General features: G+C 44.1%; 1 protein-coding gene across 1 annotated transcript in view; it reads right to left on the bottom strand.

Annotated features, from left to right (window-relative positions):
- LOC133578310 (voltage-dependent calcium channel subunit alpha-2/delta-2-like) overlaps positions 1-13,604 on the bottom strand; it is a 90,589-nt gene that overhangs the window by 63,505 nt on the left and 13,480 nt on the right. The window contains exon 2 of the mRNA XM_061932640.2: positions 953-1,034. Within this exon, the coding sequence (XP_061788624.2) occupies positions 953-1,034 (82 nt within the window). The remainder of the gene's footprint in view (positions 1-952; positions 1,035-13,604) is intronic.

Here is a 13,604-nt window from a genome sequence, read left to right on the forward strand (position 1 = left end):
TAACTCAAAGTCTTCAGGGTCTTTGGATGGATTGCGGTAGATGGATACACCTTCTAGACAGTAGACTGCTATACCGCCTCCGGCCGCCCCAGTGCGATCTCTGCAACAGCTGAGTGAGTAGCCAGGAATCTGTAGCTCATCTGCCCCGTCTGGAATGGTGGGGTGCAAGAATGTCTCTACCAAGATGATAATCGATGGCTTCTTCTCTGAGCAAAGGTTGGAGAGGTCCCCAATATCGGTTCTTAATCCTCGGATGTTCACTAGAAGGATTTCCAGTTTATTTTCGCTAAGTCGTAATCGAGGTCTGTACGTAGGTCGGCGTTGGGTGGTCTGTCTGTTTCGAGGCTTTCTTATTCATTTCCTAGCATGGGGTTGTCGGCAACAGGGGGAGCTGGCCCCTGCGCCCTTGAAACACACCTGAGTAGTGCGGCAGAGATCAGTGCATACATCACCTAATCTGAAAGCATCTTGCATGTGCAGAGGACTCAAAACGGATCGGGTTTCAGAAGAAACCACTTGGCCAAGGACGGGGTGATTGCACTATTTATGATCTCTACTACACCCTTGATCTATAGATATTTAAGTGTTGAAAGTAAAAAAAATATTAATATCTCACTTTTATTGACTGAGACCCTTTTGGTCCCTGGGACTTTTAACATTCACCAAAAGTGATGGGAGTCCTAAGTGTTACATTCTATATTGTATTGGTTTTGATTCTGAAAATAAAAAAATTCAAAATGGACCCCATATTCTTTAATTTTTCAGTGTGCAGCCCCCAGTGAAAAAAATATGGACACCCCTGATCTATGTGCTAAGAATATCCAAAGAGAAAAAAAAGACAAAAAAGTTTTTGTTATTATTATGCACCTGTTCTTTTTACACTGCTTGGTGCACGTTAAAAGTAGTAAGAGCTGAATACTTAACAAGAAAAGAGAGAAAGAAGGACACTTACCCCTTTTAGCTGCTGAGCTCCACTGATGTGCTGAAAGACTCTGTCAATCTCCTGCTCGATGCGCCTCGCCCAGTGCATTATCCTGAAGACAAACGTCACAACCTTACTGCGATGCCTCGACTGTGTGTACATGTGCGTGTGTGACAGCATCATCACGCACCAACTTGTAAACTAGAATTACAATATACAATATTTAAATATATGATGACTGATTAGCATGCTGTTGATCTGCATCTGTTTTCCACACTTGGAAGGTGGAAAAAATGGGATGATGACTATAGAAAATGGAACTAACTGTGACGTAAAAAAAAAAGCACACATCTCTATCCTGGCTGTTGTGTACAATACGACCAAGTTAACAATAATCAAAAAACGATAAGAGGCGCGTACCCTGTGTTTCGCCTGAATGTGAAGAGACTCACCTCCCAGGCACAGCATGAATCCTCCCAATGTATTCACTTCTTTTTTACAGTTATGTGAAAGTAGGAATGTTCAAAAGATACTTGTAAAAATTGAGATGGTTTTAATTGGGGACTGTTTGACCCTGAAACAGATTATTTCTCATGATTTTAGGTGCCGGTCAATACAATATTCAAGCAGAAACTCATTTCAAGCAGTTTCACTGTACTGTATACATGCTGGTTGTTATTTACTGTACTACACAGTAGCTCATACTATTCTCATGTATTTCCTTTGTTACATCATAATTGTTAAACTGTTAGTGTACTGGCGGTTTTAATTCACATTGTTTGCATCATCTTTACACAATTAGAATGAATAAAAAACATTATATGGTAGAAAATGTCTGGATACATTAGGAATGTAACAATATGACAATTTCAAATCACGGTTATTGCGGTATTGCTTAATGTGCACAAAAATTACTTTAAAAACACACCAAAATCTTTTCCAGCCATCCATTTTCAACCGCCTGTCAATTTCAGGGTTGCTGGGGGTGCTGGAGCCTATATCAGCTGCATTCCGGCGGAAGGCGGTTTTGACCAAGTTATTTTTTAAATAACTAAAATAAATAAACACACTGTTAGAAAACCCACTATTTTGCATGTTTTGTGTTTCACCGATAGTTTTAGTCTTAGTATTTTATTGTTTTAATTGCTAAACTTTTATTTGTTTTAATATTGGTTTGTACTGTAGCACTAATATACGCACTTATGTGCGGCTTAAATACTGGTGCGCTCTAGAGTCCGGAAAATATGGTACATTTTATAGGTACATTAATAATCCACCCATCCACAAGACAATCGGAAATGACACAATATGTGACTGCATAAGTCATGGGCCAAATTAGGAACCTTAGTAACCTGTTCGCTGACTTACTATACTACTAAAGAAGAAGTTGTCAAGTATGTTCACTGTGTTATTTAATGCCATTTTATTTCAGTGTCCTAAAATTGTTATTAGAGTGCAATAACCCACTAGGCACAAGACATTGATACAACTTTTATTATACATACATGTCCTTTAAAACTGACTTTGAAACATCCATCCATCCATTTTCTACCGCTTGTCCCTCTCGAAGTCGCGGGGTGGCTGGAGCCTATCCCAGCTGCATTTATGGGGGGTACACCCTGGACAAGTCGCCACACAGGGCCAACACAGACAGACAACATTCACACTCATATTCACACACTAGGGCCAATTTAGTGTTGCCAATCAACTTATCCACTGGGTGCATATCTTTGGAGGTGGGAGGAAGCCGGAGTACCCAGAGGGAACCCACACAGTCACGGGGAGAAAATGAAAACTACACACAGAAAGACCCTGAACACGGGGATCGAACCCAGGACCTTTGTATTGTGATCCTGTACCACTGTGCTGCCTGACCTTAAAACAATGTTACAAAATAGTTGTATTTGTAAATTGAGACAACGTTGATGTCTAACATTGGATTAATTTATTAGTTGGGAAATTACCAAATTTCAATGGTCAAATCAATGTCACAATCTGACATTGAATAAACGTTATCAAAAAGCATGTTGTTTCAACATTAAATTAATGGTAAATGGGTTATACTTGTATAGCGTTTTTCTACCTTCAAGGTACTATTTCCACATTTACCCATACGGATTCTCTACCAACCGAGCCACGCCATCCCATTGTATTTGTGTTGTAGAATATTGGTTGGAAAATAACCAAAATTCAATGGTCAAATCAACGTCAGTACCCAACATTGACTATGTTCCAACGTTAGGTTTGAGTTGCGCAACGTCAGGACCTAATTCAACAAGTTCTCAACGTTGTTTTAATGTCTTGTGCCCGCTGGGAAGAAACGTGTGTTTAATTTATCATAAAATTTTCTGTTACAATAAAGCAAACAATAAAAAAATGTTGTGGTCCCCTTTAATTTGAAAAGTATCGAAAAGTGTCTGAATACCTTTTAGTACCGGTATCAAAATATCGGTTTCGGGACCACACTAGTGTTCAGTGAGATACAGTATGTGAAGATGGACCACTGTCAGTACAAGCGTTCTTTCAAAATAAAACGTTTATATAATGCATTATTTAACAAATGAGCGGCTCTAAAATTAGACACTCTATCCAAAATATCTTTTTGCTTTTTAAATGCCAACACTGATGAGCCAGAAAGAGTCAATGAATTAAAACCAAGCATCCACCCATCCATTTTGTACCGCATTCGGGCGGAAGGCGGGGTACACCCTGGACAAGTCGCCACCTCATCACAGGGCTAAAACCAAGCAATGTTGCATAAATAAGTAAAAGACTTCAGTCATAAAAATGTTTCATTCAGCAGAACAAAAGAGGTCAGTTAATGTTCCTCCACTGCTTGTTTGATTATTTTTAGAAAGGAGAAAGAGATAAAAAGTGGAAACATTAAAGGCTTATTTCTAATCATTTGTCCCATTACTATTATTAGGATTTCCACTTCTTGTCCCATCTCAAAGACGTCCATAGCAACTAAGACAACTTGTGACAACAGAATCCGAACAAAGTGAGACGTGAGGACGTAGCAAAGACCTTCTCTTTCACATGTATGCAAGTATAAAATATATTTACACAATTCCCTCATGTGAGATTTGCTCCAGGCAAAGAAAATAAAATATGCATAAAGTCAGTTCTAATGGAATTTCACAGCACATTTGCAGGCATGTAAGCGAGCGAAGACGCAGGGGACACAATTGTTTTGTATAATAAACTAAAGCGGATGTAATACGGTCCATTACGTGGTTTATTCTGTGTACATGATTGTTGTTTAATAACTTATTAAAGCAAATACAGTCAATGAAGATGATGAAGGACTATAATGATAATAATATTAATGATAGTGAGGTTATTTGGTTCTGATTGTTTTAATTCAATTAATCATTTGCCATTGGCATTTCACACAATGGAATGTTTTGGCCTTCTGCGCCATTCTAGCAAGGTGTTTAATTCTTCCCAGAAAGAAAAAGAAAGCACACACAAGGATGGATCAGGTAGTATTTTCAAAGTATTAAAAGCTGTTAAGGTATAATTATCTTAGCAATGAAAATGTTAAATATGCTACAATCCTTGGCATTGGTAGTTGCGGGTTATATACCTAGCATTAGCATTAGCATAATGTTTTTCTGTGCTTTCATTCGGCTTTTGGTCAACAAGTAGTCATAAAACTGGTAAAAAAGCATTTCACATTACACGTGGAAGTTATGTGGAATAAGAAATAAATCTCGAGTGTTCTCACAATGACAACATTTCAGTCACATTTTGTAAATTTTCGTGTCTTTCCTCGTTCAAAAGTAGATTATATTTTATTGGTCAATTTTGTAATTCCTTCTGCCATTCTGTTAACGGAGAAATCATATGGCCTTACACAATCCAAACTGATTAGTAAAACGAACAAAAAACGTCTCCATTTTTTTAATGAACCATTCCTAGCTAGCATGCCAGCAACCGATGTGGATATATTGTGATAACATTTCTTGCGTCAACAGATGGTTGTTAAAGTGTTCACTATAAATGCTAACACCTAGCAAGTGCCGAGGCACTTCTAGTGTTTCTACAGCATGCCGTGTCAATAATTGCATTTCGCCATTGAGTAAAATTATAGGTATAACTAGATAGTCAGTGCGCTGTAGCAGCCAACGTGATGGCCATCTTAGCGGGGGCCACTTTCCCAACTAAGGTAATTCAGTACAACGTGTTGTATATTAAACATAAATCATAACTTCTTTATTTCTCAGTCTATTGTAATGCGGTTTACTTTAGTGACAATTAACATAAAATTAAAATAATACGTTTGAAAGATTATTCCCAGTGCCCTTGTTTTAACTGTATGGCGTATTTTGCAACCCTATGATTTACAATGTGCCAGCATTCCTGTTGTCTTTATTTCCGTGCTGTCTCCAACAATGGAATACCCTGCTGACACTTTGCCCCTACGAGCTTTGGCTCGCCATAGGCACACAGCTAAAAGGGGCTTGACATATATAATTATATCTATGGGTCAAATATCCAAAATGCTAACAGTTAGCATGCAATCCCTAGTGAAACTCAAACTGTGGTACGTGTACCACTAGTGCATCCATCCATCCATCCATTCTCTAACGCTTGTCCCAATCGGAGTCGCGGGGGGCGCCGGAGCCTATCCCTGCTGCATTCGGGCGGAAGGCGGTGTACACCCTGGACAAGTCGCAGGGCTAACACAGATAGACAGACAATAATCATACTCACATTCACACACTAGGATCAATTTACTGTTGCCAATCAATCAGGGACGGCGTGGCGCAGTGGGAGAATGGCCGTGCGCGGCCCGAGGGTCCCTGGTTCAATCCCCACCTAGTACCAACCTCGTCATGTCCGTTGTGTCCTGAGCAAGACACTTCACCCTTGCTCCTGATGGGTGCTGGTTAGCGCCTTGCATGGCAGCTCCCTCCATCAGTGTGTGAATGTGTGTGTGAATGGGTAAATGTGGAAGTAGTGTCAAAGCGCTTTGAGTACCTTGAAGGTAGAAAAGCGCTATACAAGTACAACCCATTTATCATTTATCATTTATAACTTATCCCCAGGTGCATGTCTTTGTAGGTGTCGTGCTTCTCAAATATTTTCTGTTACGCGCCCCTAGGGAGAAGAAAATGTTCCGCGCCCACTCCCCCCACTCTCTACCGTGACTATAAATAGTATCATTTGTCTGCAAAATTAAAGTTAACTATACCGCTGCATAACATTGTAAGCTTAATGGAAACAACAAACCGATCTTTACTTTTTACTTTTAATATAAGTGGGGTGGCGATCAGAGTCTCAGGTATGTCAAAGATTAATGCCTCGGTGTCTACAGGAGAGGTTCAAACCCAGGGAGAGTCCATATGACCAAAGAGGTTCAGCTGTCTTTCAGAAAGCAAGCATGAGAACTAGCTTAAAAAGTAGATGTGTTTTTGTTAGGGGGTTTCCTCTGTGGAACAGCTTGGATGATGCCTTAAAATTTTCCAGTTCCATTCACACATTTAAAAAAAACTTTAAGACCAATGTCTTGGAAAAATATATCGCTCTTGAATCAACACCAGTAGTTAATACTATGATCAATGTTAATTACAAAACTAAATGTGTGATATAAATAATAATGTAAGTGTAAGTGTTTTTATATAGTATATTATTGGTACAAAGGTTTAACCAACAGGAGTGTAGGGATATTTGACAACTGTTTGTCTATGTCTCTACTGTGTATACTTTACTGTGTATACTGTTTATGTTGTGTACAAGGTGTATTTATAATATGTTGTTTAAAGAAAATGTCACATTTCTATGAAGCTCAAGATCAGAGCCCAATGTCTCCTGGTTTTACTACATCTTGTATTTGAGATTGTTTGTAGGGTTAGGCGAAATAAGTGCCCAACTTCAGCCTAAACCCTTTCGGTCTGTAAAATTGTCAATTTATGAATGTAAAACTGTTTGTTTATTTTGTTGACCACTGACTGAATAAATAATAAACTAAACTGAACTAAATTATTGATATGGTTGCATTAGCATTTTTTATGTAATACCAAATACGCACTTCTTTGTGGCCAAACATGTTTTTGCAGTAAATAATGAAATATTTCAAAATCAAACTTGCAACATACAGCAAAGTCTAAGTTTTTTTTTTATCGAAAAACTTTTTTTTTTTAATGTTTTCTTCATGTTGATGTCTTCATGAAAAAAAAGAGCGTAGTTCCTGTTAGGTGAAGCTGCTTCAGCATTAACGAGCAAGAACTCGCAAAGTCAGCAGTGTATTGGCAGACATTGAGGAAATAATCTTTACTTAAGGATTCATTAAGTAAAGCTCTGCTCTCATGTAACTTGCTGTTATATACTACACAGTCCTCCGCTCTGCACAGTAAGAAAGGTCAATTCTTGTCCCTGGAGGTACTGAACTTTTCACTAATGTGCCCCACAGTGTTAATTATCGCACTCTAATGAAGGCGCTTGTGCGTTTCCCATGGTTGTGTTATTGCTGTTGAGTCAAAAGACATGGCTGCAAAAGCAGAACAGTTATTTTAACAAACTGCTGTTTATGTCCTGCGTCATTGCGGATTAACATCATCGTTGTTGCTCACACTGCAGTCAAAAGTATTATGGAACCAATGTAGCGTTACTCGCCTTATATTATGACACCGCCCCCAATATAAGCCAAGTTAACTAAGAGACAAGCTCAGTTAATATAAGGTGCCCAAATAAACTTTAAAAAATAAACTGTGACGATCGGGGCGCATTGTGATGCGGGGTTCGTTCTCTCAGGAATGCAGACGGGCGTCAGACACAGCGTGCAGGTAAGAAAGTATTTATTTAATAATTAACTTATACTGGAATAAAGAAAAGGGTGCTCATAGCACATAAGGCAAAAACTAAAAGAGCTAGCATGGGAGCTAGGAGGTAAAAAAAGGAGTTTAGCGTGGAAGCTAACAGGTACAGAGCCAGAACAAAAAGTCGTCAACTGTTGCATGAAAACAAACTACGAAGCCAGAACGAATGACAGGGAGGACAGGCTTAAATAATAATGTCAGTGATGACAAACAGGTGCGTGTCGGGAACAAACGCGGCAGGTGAAAATAATAAGCAGCCATGGCAACAAACTCAGGTGTACAAAACAGGCACTCAAGGAGTCCAAAACTAACCAAAAACACAAGTATTTTGAAAACGTAAACAAAATATATGATCCGGGCAGCGGATCATAACAGTACCCCCCCCTTAAGGGACAGATTCCAGATGTCCCCTAGAAAAACTAAAACCCCCCCAACTATAACAAAGTTCAAGAGTCAAGGGAGGGTGGAGGGAGGATTTGGCGGAGGGTCGCCAGGTCACATGTCCCCGAATCCACCGGGGACGAGTCAGGTGGCGGCGGCGAATGGAACGCCGCTGCCGGAGGCGAGGCGGGCGACCACGGAAAGACCACATTTGTGGCTGCCGAGAAGGTGGACGTGAGTGGCGCCAGAAGTTCAGCAGCCGGAGAGTTCTGCGACTACGTCTCGGGTGTCGCTGCTGTTTGCGCCACTGGCGTCCATACTCTAACCTCCGAGAGCGCCGCTTGCGCCGCCAGACCACCCGAGGTCGCTGAGACGACGAGGAGAGAGCAGACGTCGCCGTGGAAGCAGGAGGAAGCGTCGTCGTGGAAGCAGGAGGAAGCGTCGTCGTCGCCGTGGAAGCAGGAGGAAGCGTCGTCGTCGCCGTGGAAACAGGAGGCGTCGTCGTCGCCGTGGAAACAGGAGGCGTCGTCGTCGCCGTGGAAACAGGAGGCGTCGTCGTCGCCGTGGAAACAGGAGGCGCCGTCGCCGTGGAAGCAGGAGGCGCCGTCGCCGTGGAAGCAGGAGGCGCCGTCGCCGTGGAAGCAGGAGGCGCCGTCGCCGTGGAAGCAGGAGGCGCCGTCGCCGTGGAAGCAGGAGGCGCCGTCGCCGTGGAAGCAGGAGGCGCCGTCGCCGTGGAAGCAGGAGGCGCCGTCGCCATGGAAGTAGGAGGCGCCGTCGGCGTGGGTGGAGCCAGAGGCGGAGCAGGCGGCTCGTCTGTCGGCGTGGGCGGAGCCAGAGGCGGAGCAGGCGGCTCGTCTGTCGGCGTGGGCGGAGCCAGAGGCGGAGCAGGCGGCTCGTCTGTCGGCGTGGGCGGAGCCAGAGGCGGAGCAGGCGGCTCGTCTGTCGGCGTGGGCGGAGCAGGCAACGGAGTATCTGCGGGTGGTGAATGTCTCAGCTGGACTGCTGCGTTGGCCGTAGGTGGAATCATCACCTGCAGCGCGGAGAGTATACTGCCCAGCTGTCTCTCCAAAACATCAAGGCGGGCGTCTTGGCGTTCCGCCATGGCATTGACGCAAGCCCCAAGAACGCCAAACTGTTCCTCCTGTTGTCCAAGTTGTTTGGCCTGTTGGTGCAATGCCCTTTTTACTTGGTCGGTCACTGCGGGGTTTCGTGTGCTTTGCAGCGATGGAGCAGGAGGTGGAGAGGATGGTGTTTGCAGGACCACCAGGGTTGATGGTGGCGTCAGAGTGGCGGGCGTCCGGGCTGTCGTTGTCGTGGAAACAGGTGCTGGTACGGAAACCAGACTTGGAGTCGGTGCTGGTGCGGAAACCAGACTTGGAGTCGGTGCTGGTGCGGAAACCAGCCTTGGAGTCGGCGCTGGTGCGGGAACCAGCCTTGGAGCCGGCCCTGGTGCGGGAACCAGCCTTGGAGCCGGCGCTGGTGTGGGAACCAGCCTTGGAGCCGGCGCTGGTGTGGGAACCAGCCTTGGAGCCGGCGCTGGTGTGGGAACCAGCCTTGGAGCCGGCGCTGGTGTGGGAACCAGCCTTGGAGCCGGCGCTGGTGTGGGAACCAGCCTTGGAGCCGGCGCTGGTGTGGGAACCAGCCTTGGAGCCGGCGCTGGTGTGGGAACCAGCCTTTGAGTCGGCGCTGGTGTGGGAACCAGCCTTGGAGCAGGAGGTTGTGGCTTAGCACGCCGAAGATCTGGTGGCGGAGGTCGGCATGGAGGTTTGGGCTTGGCTGGGTGCTGCTGTGCCCGCCCACTAGCAAAGCACCCAGTACTAGCCCCCCCCTCAAGAAGCGGATCCCAGACGCGTCTTGTGCAGTCTGGAACAGTCTTTAGGGGTGGGAAGGAGGAGGTGAGGAGGGGGGCAGGCTCCTCCCCTTTTAAATGTCCAAATTGTCTATTCATCTCCCCAGTATGGGACTGTCGGGATGACCAGGAGGGAGAAAACAGAGGAGTGGGCGGAGTTTGAGCCCTAGGGGGTGGGGCCAAAGTAATTGGGGGCGGAGCTTGAAAACCAGAATGTGACTGGTACTGACTAGACTTATAATTAACAAAAATGTCCTGATAGTATTTAATTGTTGAATTAAAGTCATTTGGAGGCGGCTGACAGAAAGAATTGACTGAATTTAAAAAAATGTCTTCGTCTATGACGTCATCACCAGTGGACGGGATGACGTCATCCGCGCGGGTCTCCAGCTGACTGACAGCCCAATCAGTGAACTGTTTGGCAAAGTGAGTGATGGGATTACCAAACATCGGCGGAGGGGAATCCTGGGCTGGTTGGCTGTGTTCCGGAGGGAAGAATTGCGGGGGTGGCGCGTCTCTGTCGCGAGCTGAAGCCGTCTTGTGCGACTTCCGCCTTCGCTGACGCGTGCGAGCGGGCTGAGAGCGGACCTCCCCGGGCCAGATGGAGTCGATCGGGACCAGAACACCTCCAGGTCCCCATATCATCTCCTCATCTGGAGAACAGCGGAGCGTCTCTGCTTCCATCGCTCGGAGGACCATCCACGCACCTTCATCTACCTCCGTCAAGCCCGTAGCGAAATAACTTTTTGCTGGCTTCGTACTGTGACGATCGGGGCGCATTGTGATGCGGGGTTCGTTCTCTCAGGAATGCAGACGGGCGTCAGACACAGCGTGCAGGTAAGAAAGTATTTATTTAATAATTAACTTATACTGGAATAAAGAAAAGGGTGCTCATAGCACATAAGGCAAAAACTAAAAGAGCTAGCATGGGAGCTAGAAGGTAAAAAAAGGAGTTTAGCGTGGAAGCTAACAGGTACAGAGCCAGAACAAAAAGTCGTCAACTGTTGCATGAAAACAAACTACGAAGCCAGAACGAATGACAGGGAGGACAGGCTTAAATAATAATGTCAGTGATGACAAACAGGTGCGTGTCGGGAACAAACGCGGCAGGTGAAAATAATAAGCAGCCATGGCAACAAACTCAGGTGTACAAAACAGGCACTCAAGGAGTCCAAAACTAACCAAAAACACAAGTATTTTGAAAACGTAAACAAAATATATGATCCGGGCAGCGGATCATAACATAAACCCGAGATCAAAATAACAAGTCTTTTATACTCTTCCTGAATATATGTTTTTAACATTATGAGAGCCATCTAGACATAAAAAAAAACCCACACATAGTCACGTTTACACTCGAATATAGTAATGCTGTCTGAGGCGAGCCAATCAGTGACCACGATACTAAACAGCATGCTCTGATTGGTTTGGTCTTTAGTGGCCAATAGTACTGTAGTATTTACAAAACCCAAAACCAGTGAAGTTGGCATGTTGTGTAATTTGTAAATAAAAACAGAATACAATGATTTGCAAATCATTTTCAATTTATATTACGGTACATTGAATAGACTGCAAAGACAAGATATTTAATATTTGAACTGAGAAACTAAATTTTTTTTAAAAATAACAATTAGAATTTAATGTCAGCAACACATTGCAAAAAAGTTGGCACAGCGGCATTTTTACCACTGTGTTACATGGCCTTTTATTTCCTTTTAACAACACTCAGTAAACGTTTGGGAATTGAAGGACCAATTTTTGAAGCTTTTCAGGGGGAATTATTTCCCATTATTGCTTGATGTACATCTTAAATTGATCAACAGTCCGGAGTCTCCGTTATCGTATTTTAGGCTTCATATTATGGCACACATTTTCAATGGGAGACAGGTCTGGACAACAGGCAGGCCCGTCTAGTACCCGCACTCTTTTACTATGAAGCCACGCTGCTGTAACATGTGGCTTGGTATTGCCTTGCTGAAATAAGCAGGGTCGTCCATGATAACGATGCTTGGATAGCAACATATGTTGCTCCAAAACATGTGTGTACCTTTCAGCATTAATGGTGCCTTCACAGGTCTGCCAGTTACCCATGCCTTGGGCACTAATACACCCCCATACCATCACAGATGCTGACTTTTGAACTTTGCGCCAATAACAATCCGGATGGTTCTGTTCCTCTTTGGTCCGGAGGACACGACATCCACAGTTTCCAAAAACAAGTTGAAATGTGGACTTGTCAGACCACAGAACACTTTTCCACTTTACATCAGTCCATCTTAGATGAGCTCGGGCCCAACGAAGCCGGCGGCGTTTCTGGGTGTTGATAAATGGCTTTCGCTTTGCATAGTAGAGTTTCAACTTGCACTTACAGATGTAGCGACCAACTGTAATTACTGACAGTGGTTTTCTGAAGTGTTCCTGAGCCCATGTGGTGATATCCTTTACACACTGATGTCGCTTTTTGATGCAGTACCGCCTGAGGGATCAAAGGTCCGTAATATCTCTCCTGCTTGCTTCTTTGTCTTGTCTTAACTTTCTTGTTGCCTCTTTTTGCACTGCTCTCCAAATCTAAACATTGGAACTATTTAACTGGCCTCAACGAAATTGACAAGATCTTGGTTTTGGGGGAACCTGCTGTCGTGACGAAGCGGTTGTTGCTGGACACGCGACGGACTCTTGGGAGAAGAAGGAGTGCCGCGTGCCTGGCGACCCTTTTCTGTCGAGGACGTGAAGATATCTACCTATTCGGAATTATGACAACAGGACATCTGCTGATTAGAGTAAGCGTTGCTCTGGTTTGTCCACAAATTGGAAGTTGCTGGCAGTCTTTAAAGTACCCCAAAGCTGCCACGAATGATTGGAGGATGCGAGAACAACTGTGGACACTCTTGTGATTTGGATAACATCGGACTGTCTGCCTCGCAGAATTTTTGAGGACCAGTCATAGACAATTTAGAGTGAAAATCAAATTTTCATTTTCACTCGCATACAAAACATCCTAATTTGGATTGTTTCCCTGGCTTCGAGACTCTCCCGAAGGACAGTGCAGCGAAGACACAACAAACTCCCTTCTTGTCTCTCATGGACACACACCTGTTGTTGTTGACTTTGGACTTATCGGCTGCACAAGAATCAAGGCCGCGGAACAGAGATACACTGTAGACTTACATACAAACAACATGCATCCACAAAAATATACGCCACACATACACCCCCACAACCCCCCAACCCAACGCCCTTGACGCAAATCCCATAGGGGTGATGGAAGGATGTTCAGCGCCGAGAGCTGCGGTCTACCACCATTACTCCGCCCCTTCCCTCTGTTGCTAGATATCTCGAGATGTATGTTGTAATATGTATATGTGCTTTGCTATGGAGGTTTTTTTCCCACTCCAGACTGGGCCCCTTAGGAGCCCAGTCTAGATTGTATTTTTTTAATCATCCTTCCCCAGCGTTTTACCTTTTCCCCATCTATTACGGTGGCACCTTGTGGCGACCCATCAGCGTTCCTCTTCTGTAACCCTGTACACTGTTTGTTTGTCTAATCTTGAACGAGTTTGTGCTGAAAACAAAGTTTTGTTGTACTTGTGCAATGACAATAAAGAACTATCTATCTAATATCATCGCT

This window comes from Nerophis lumbriciformis, linkage group LG38 (genome assembly GCF_033978685.3).
Source record: "Nerophis lumbriciformis linkage group LG38, RoL_Nlum_v2.1, whole genome shotgun sequence".
Classification (NCBI taxonomy): domain Eukaryota; kingdom Metazoa; phylum Chordata; class Actinopteri; order Syngnathiformes; family Syngnathidae; genus Nerophis; species Nerophis lumbriciformis.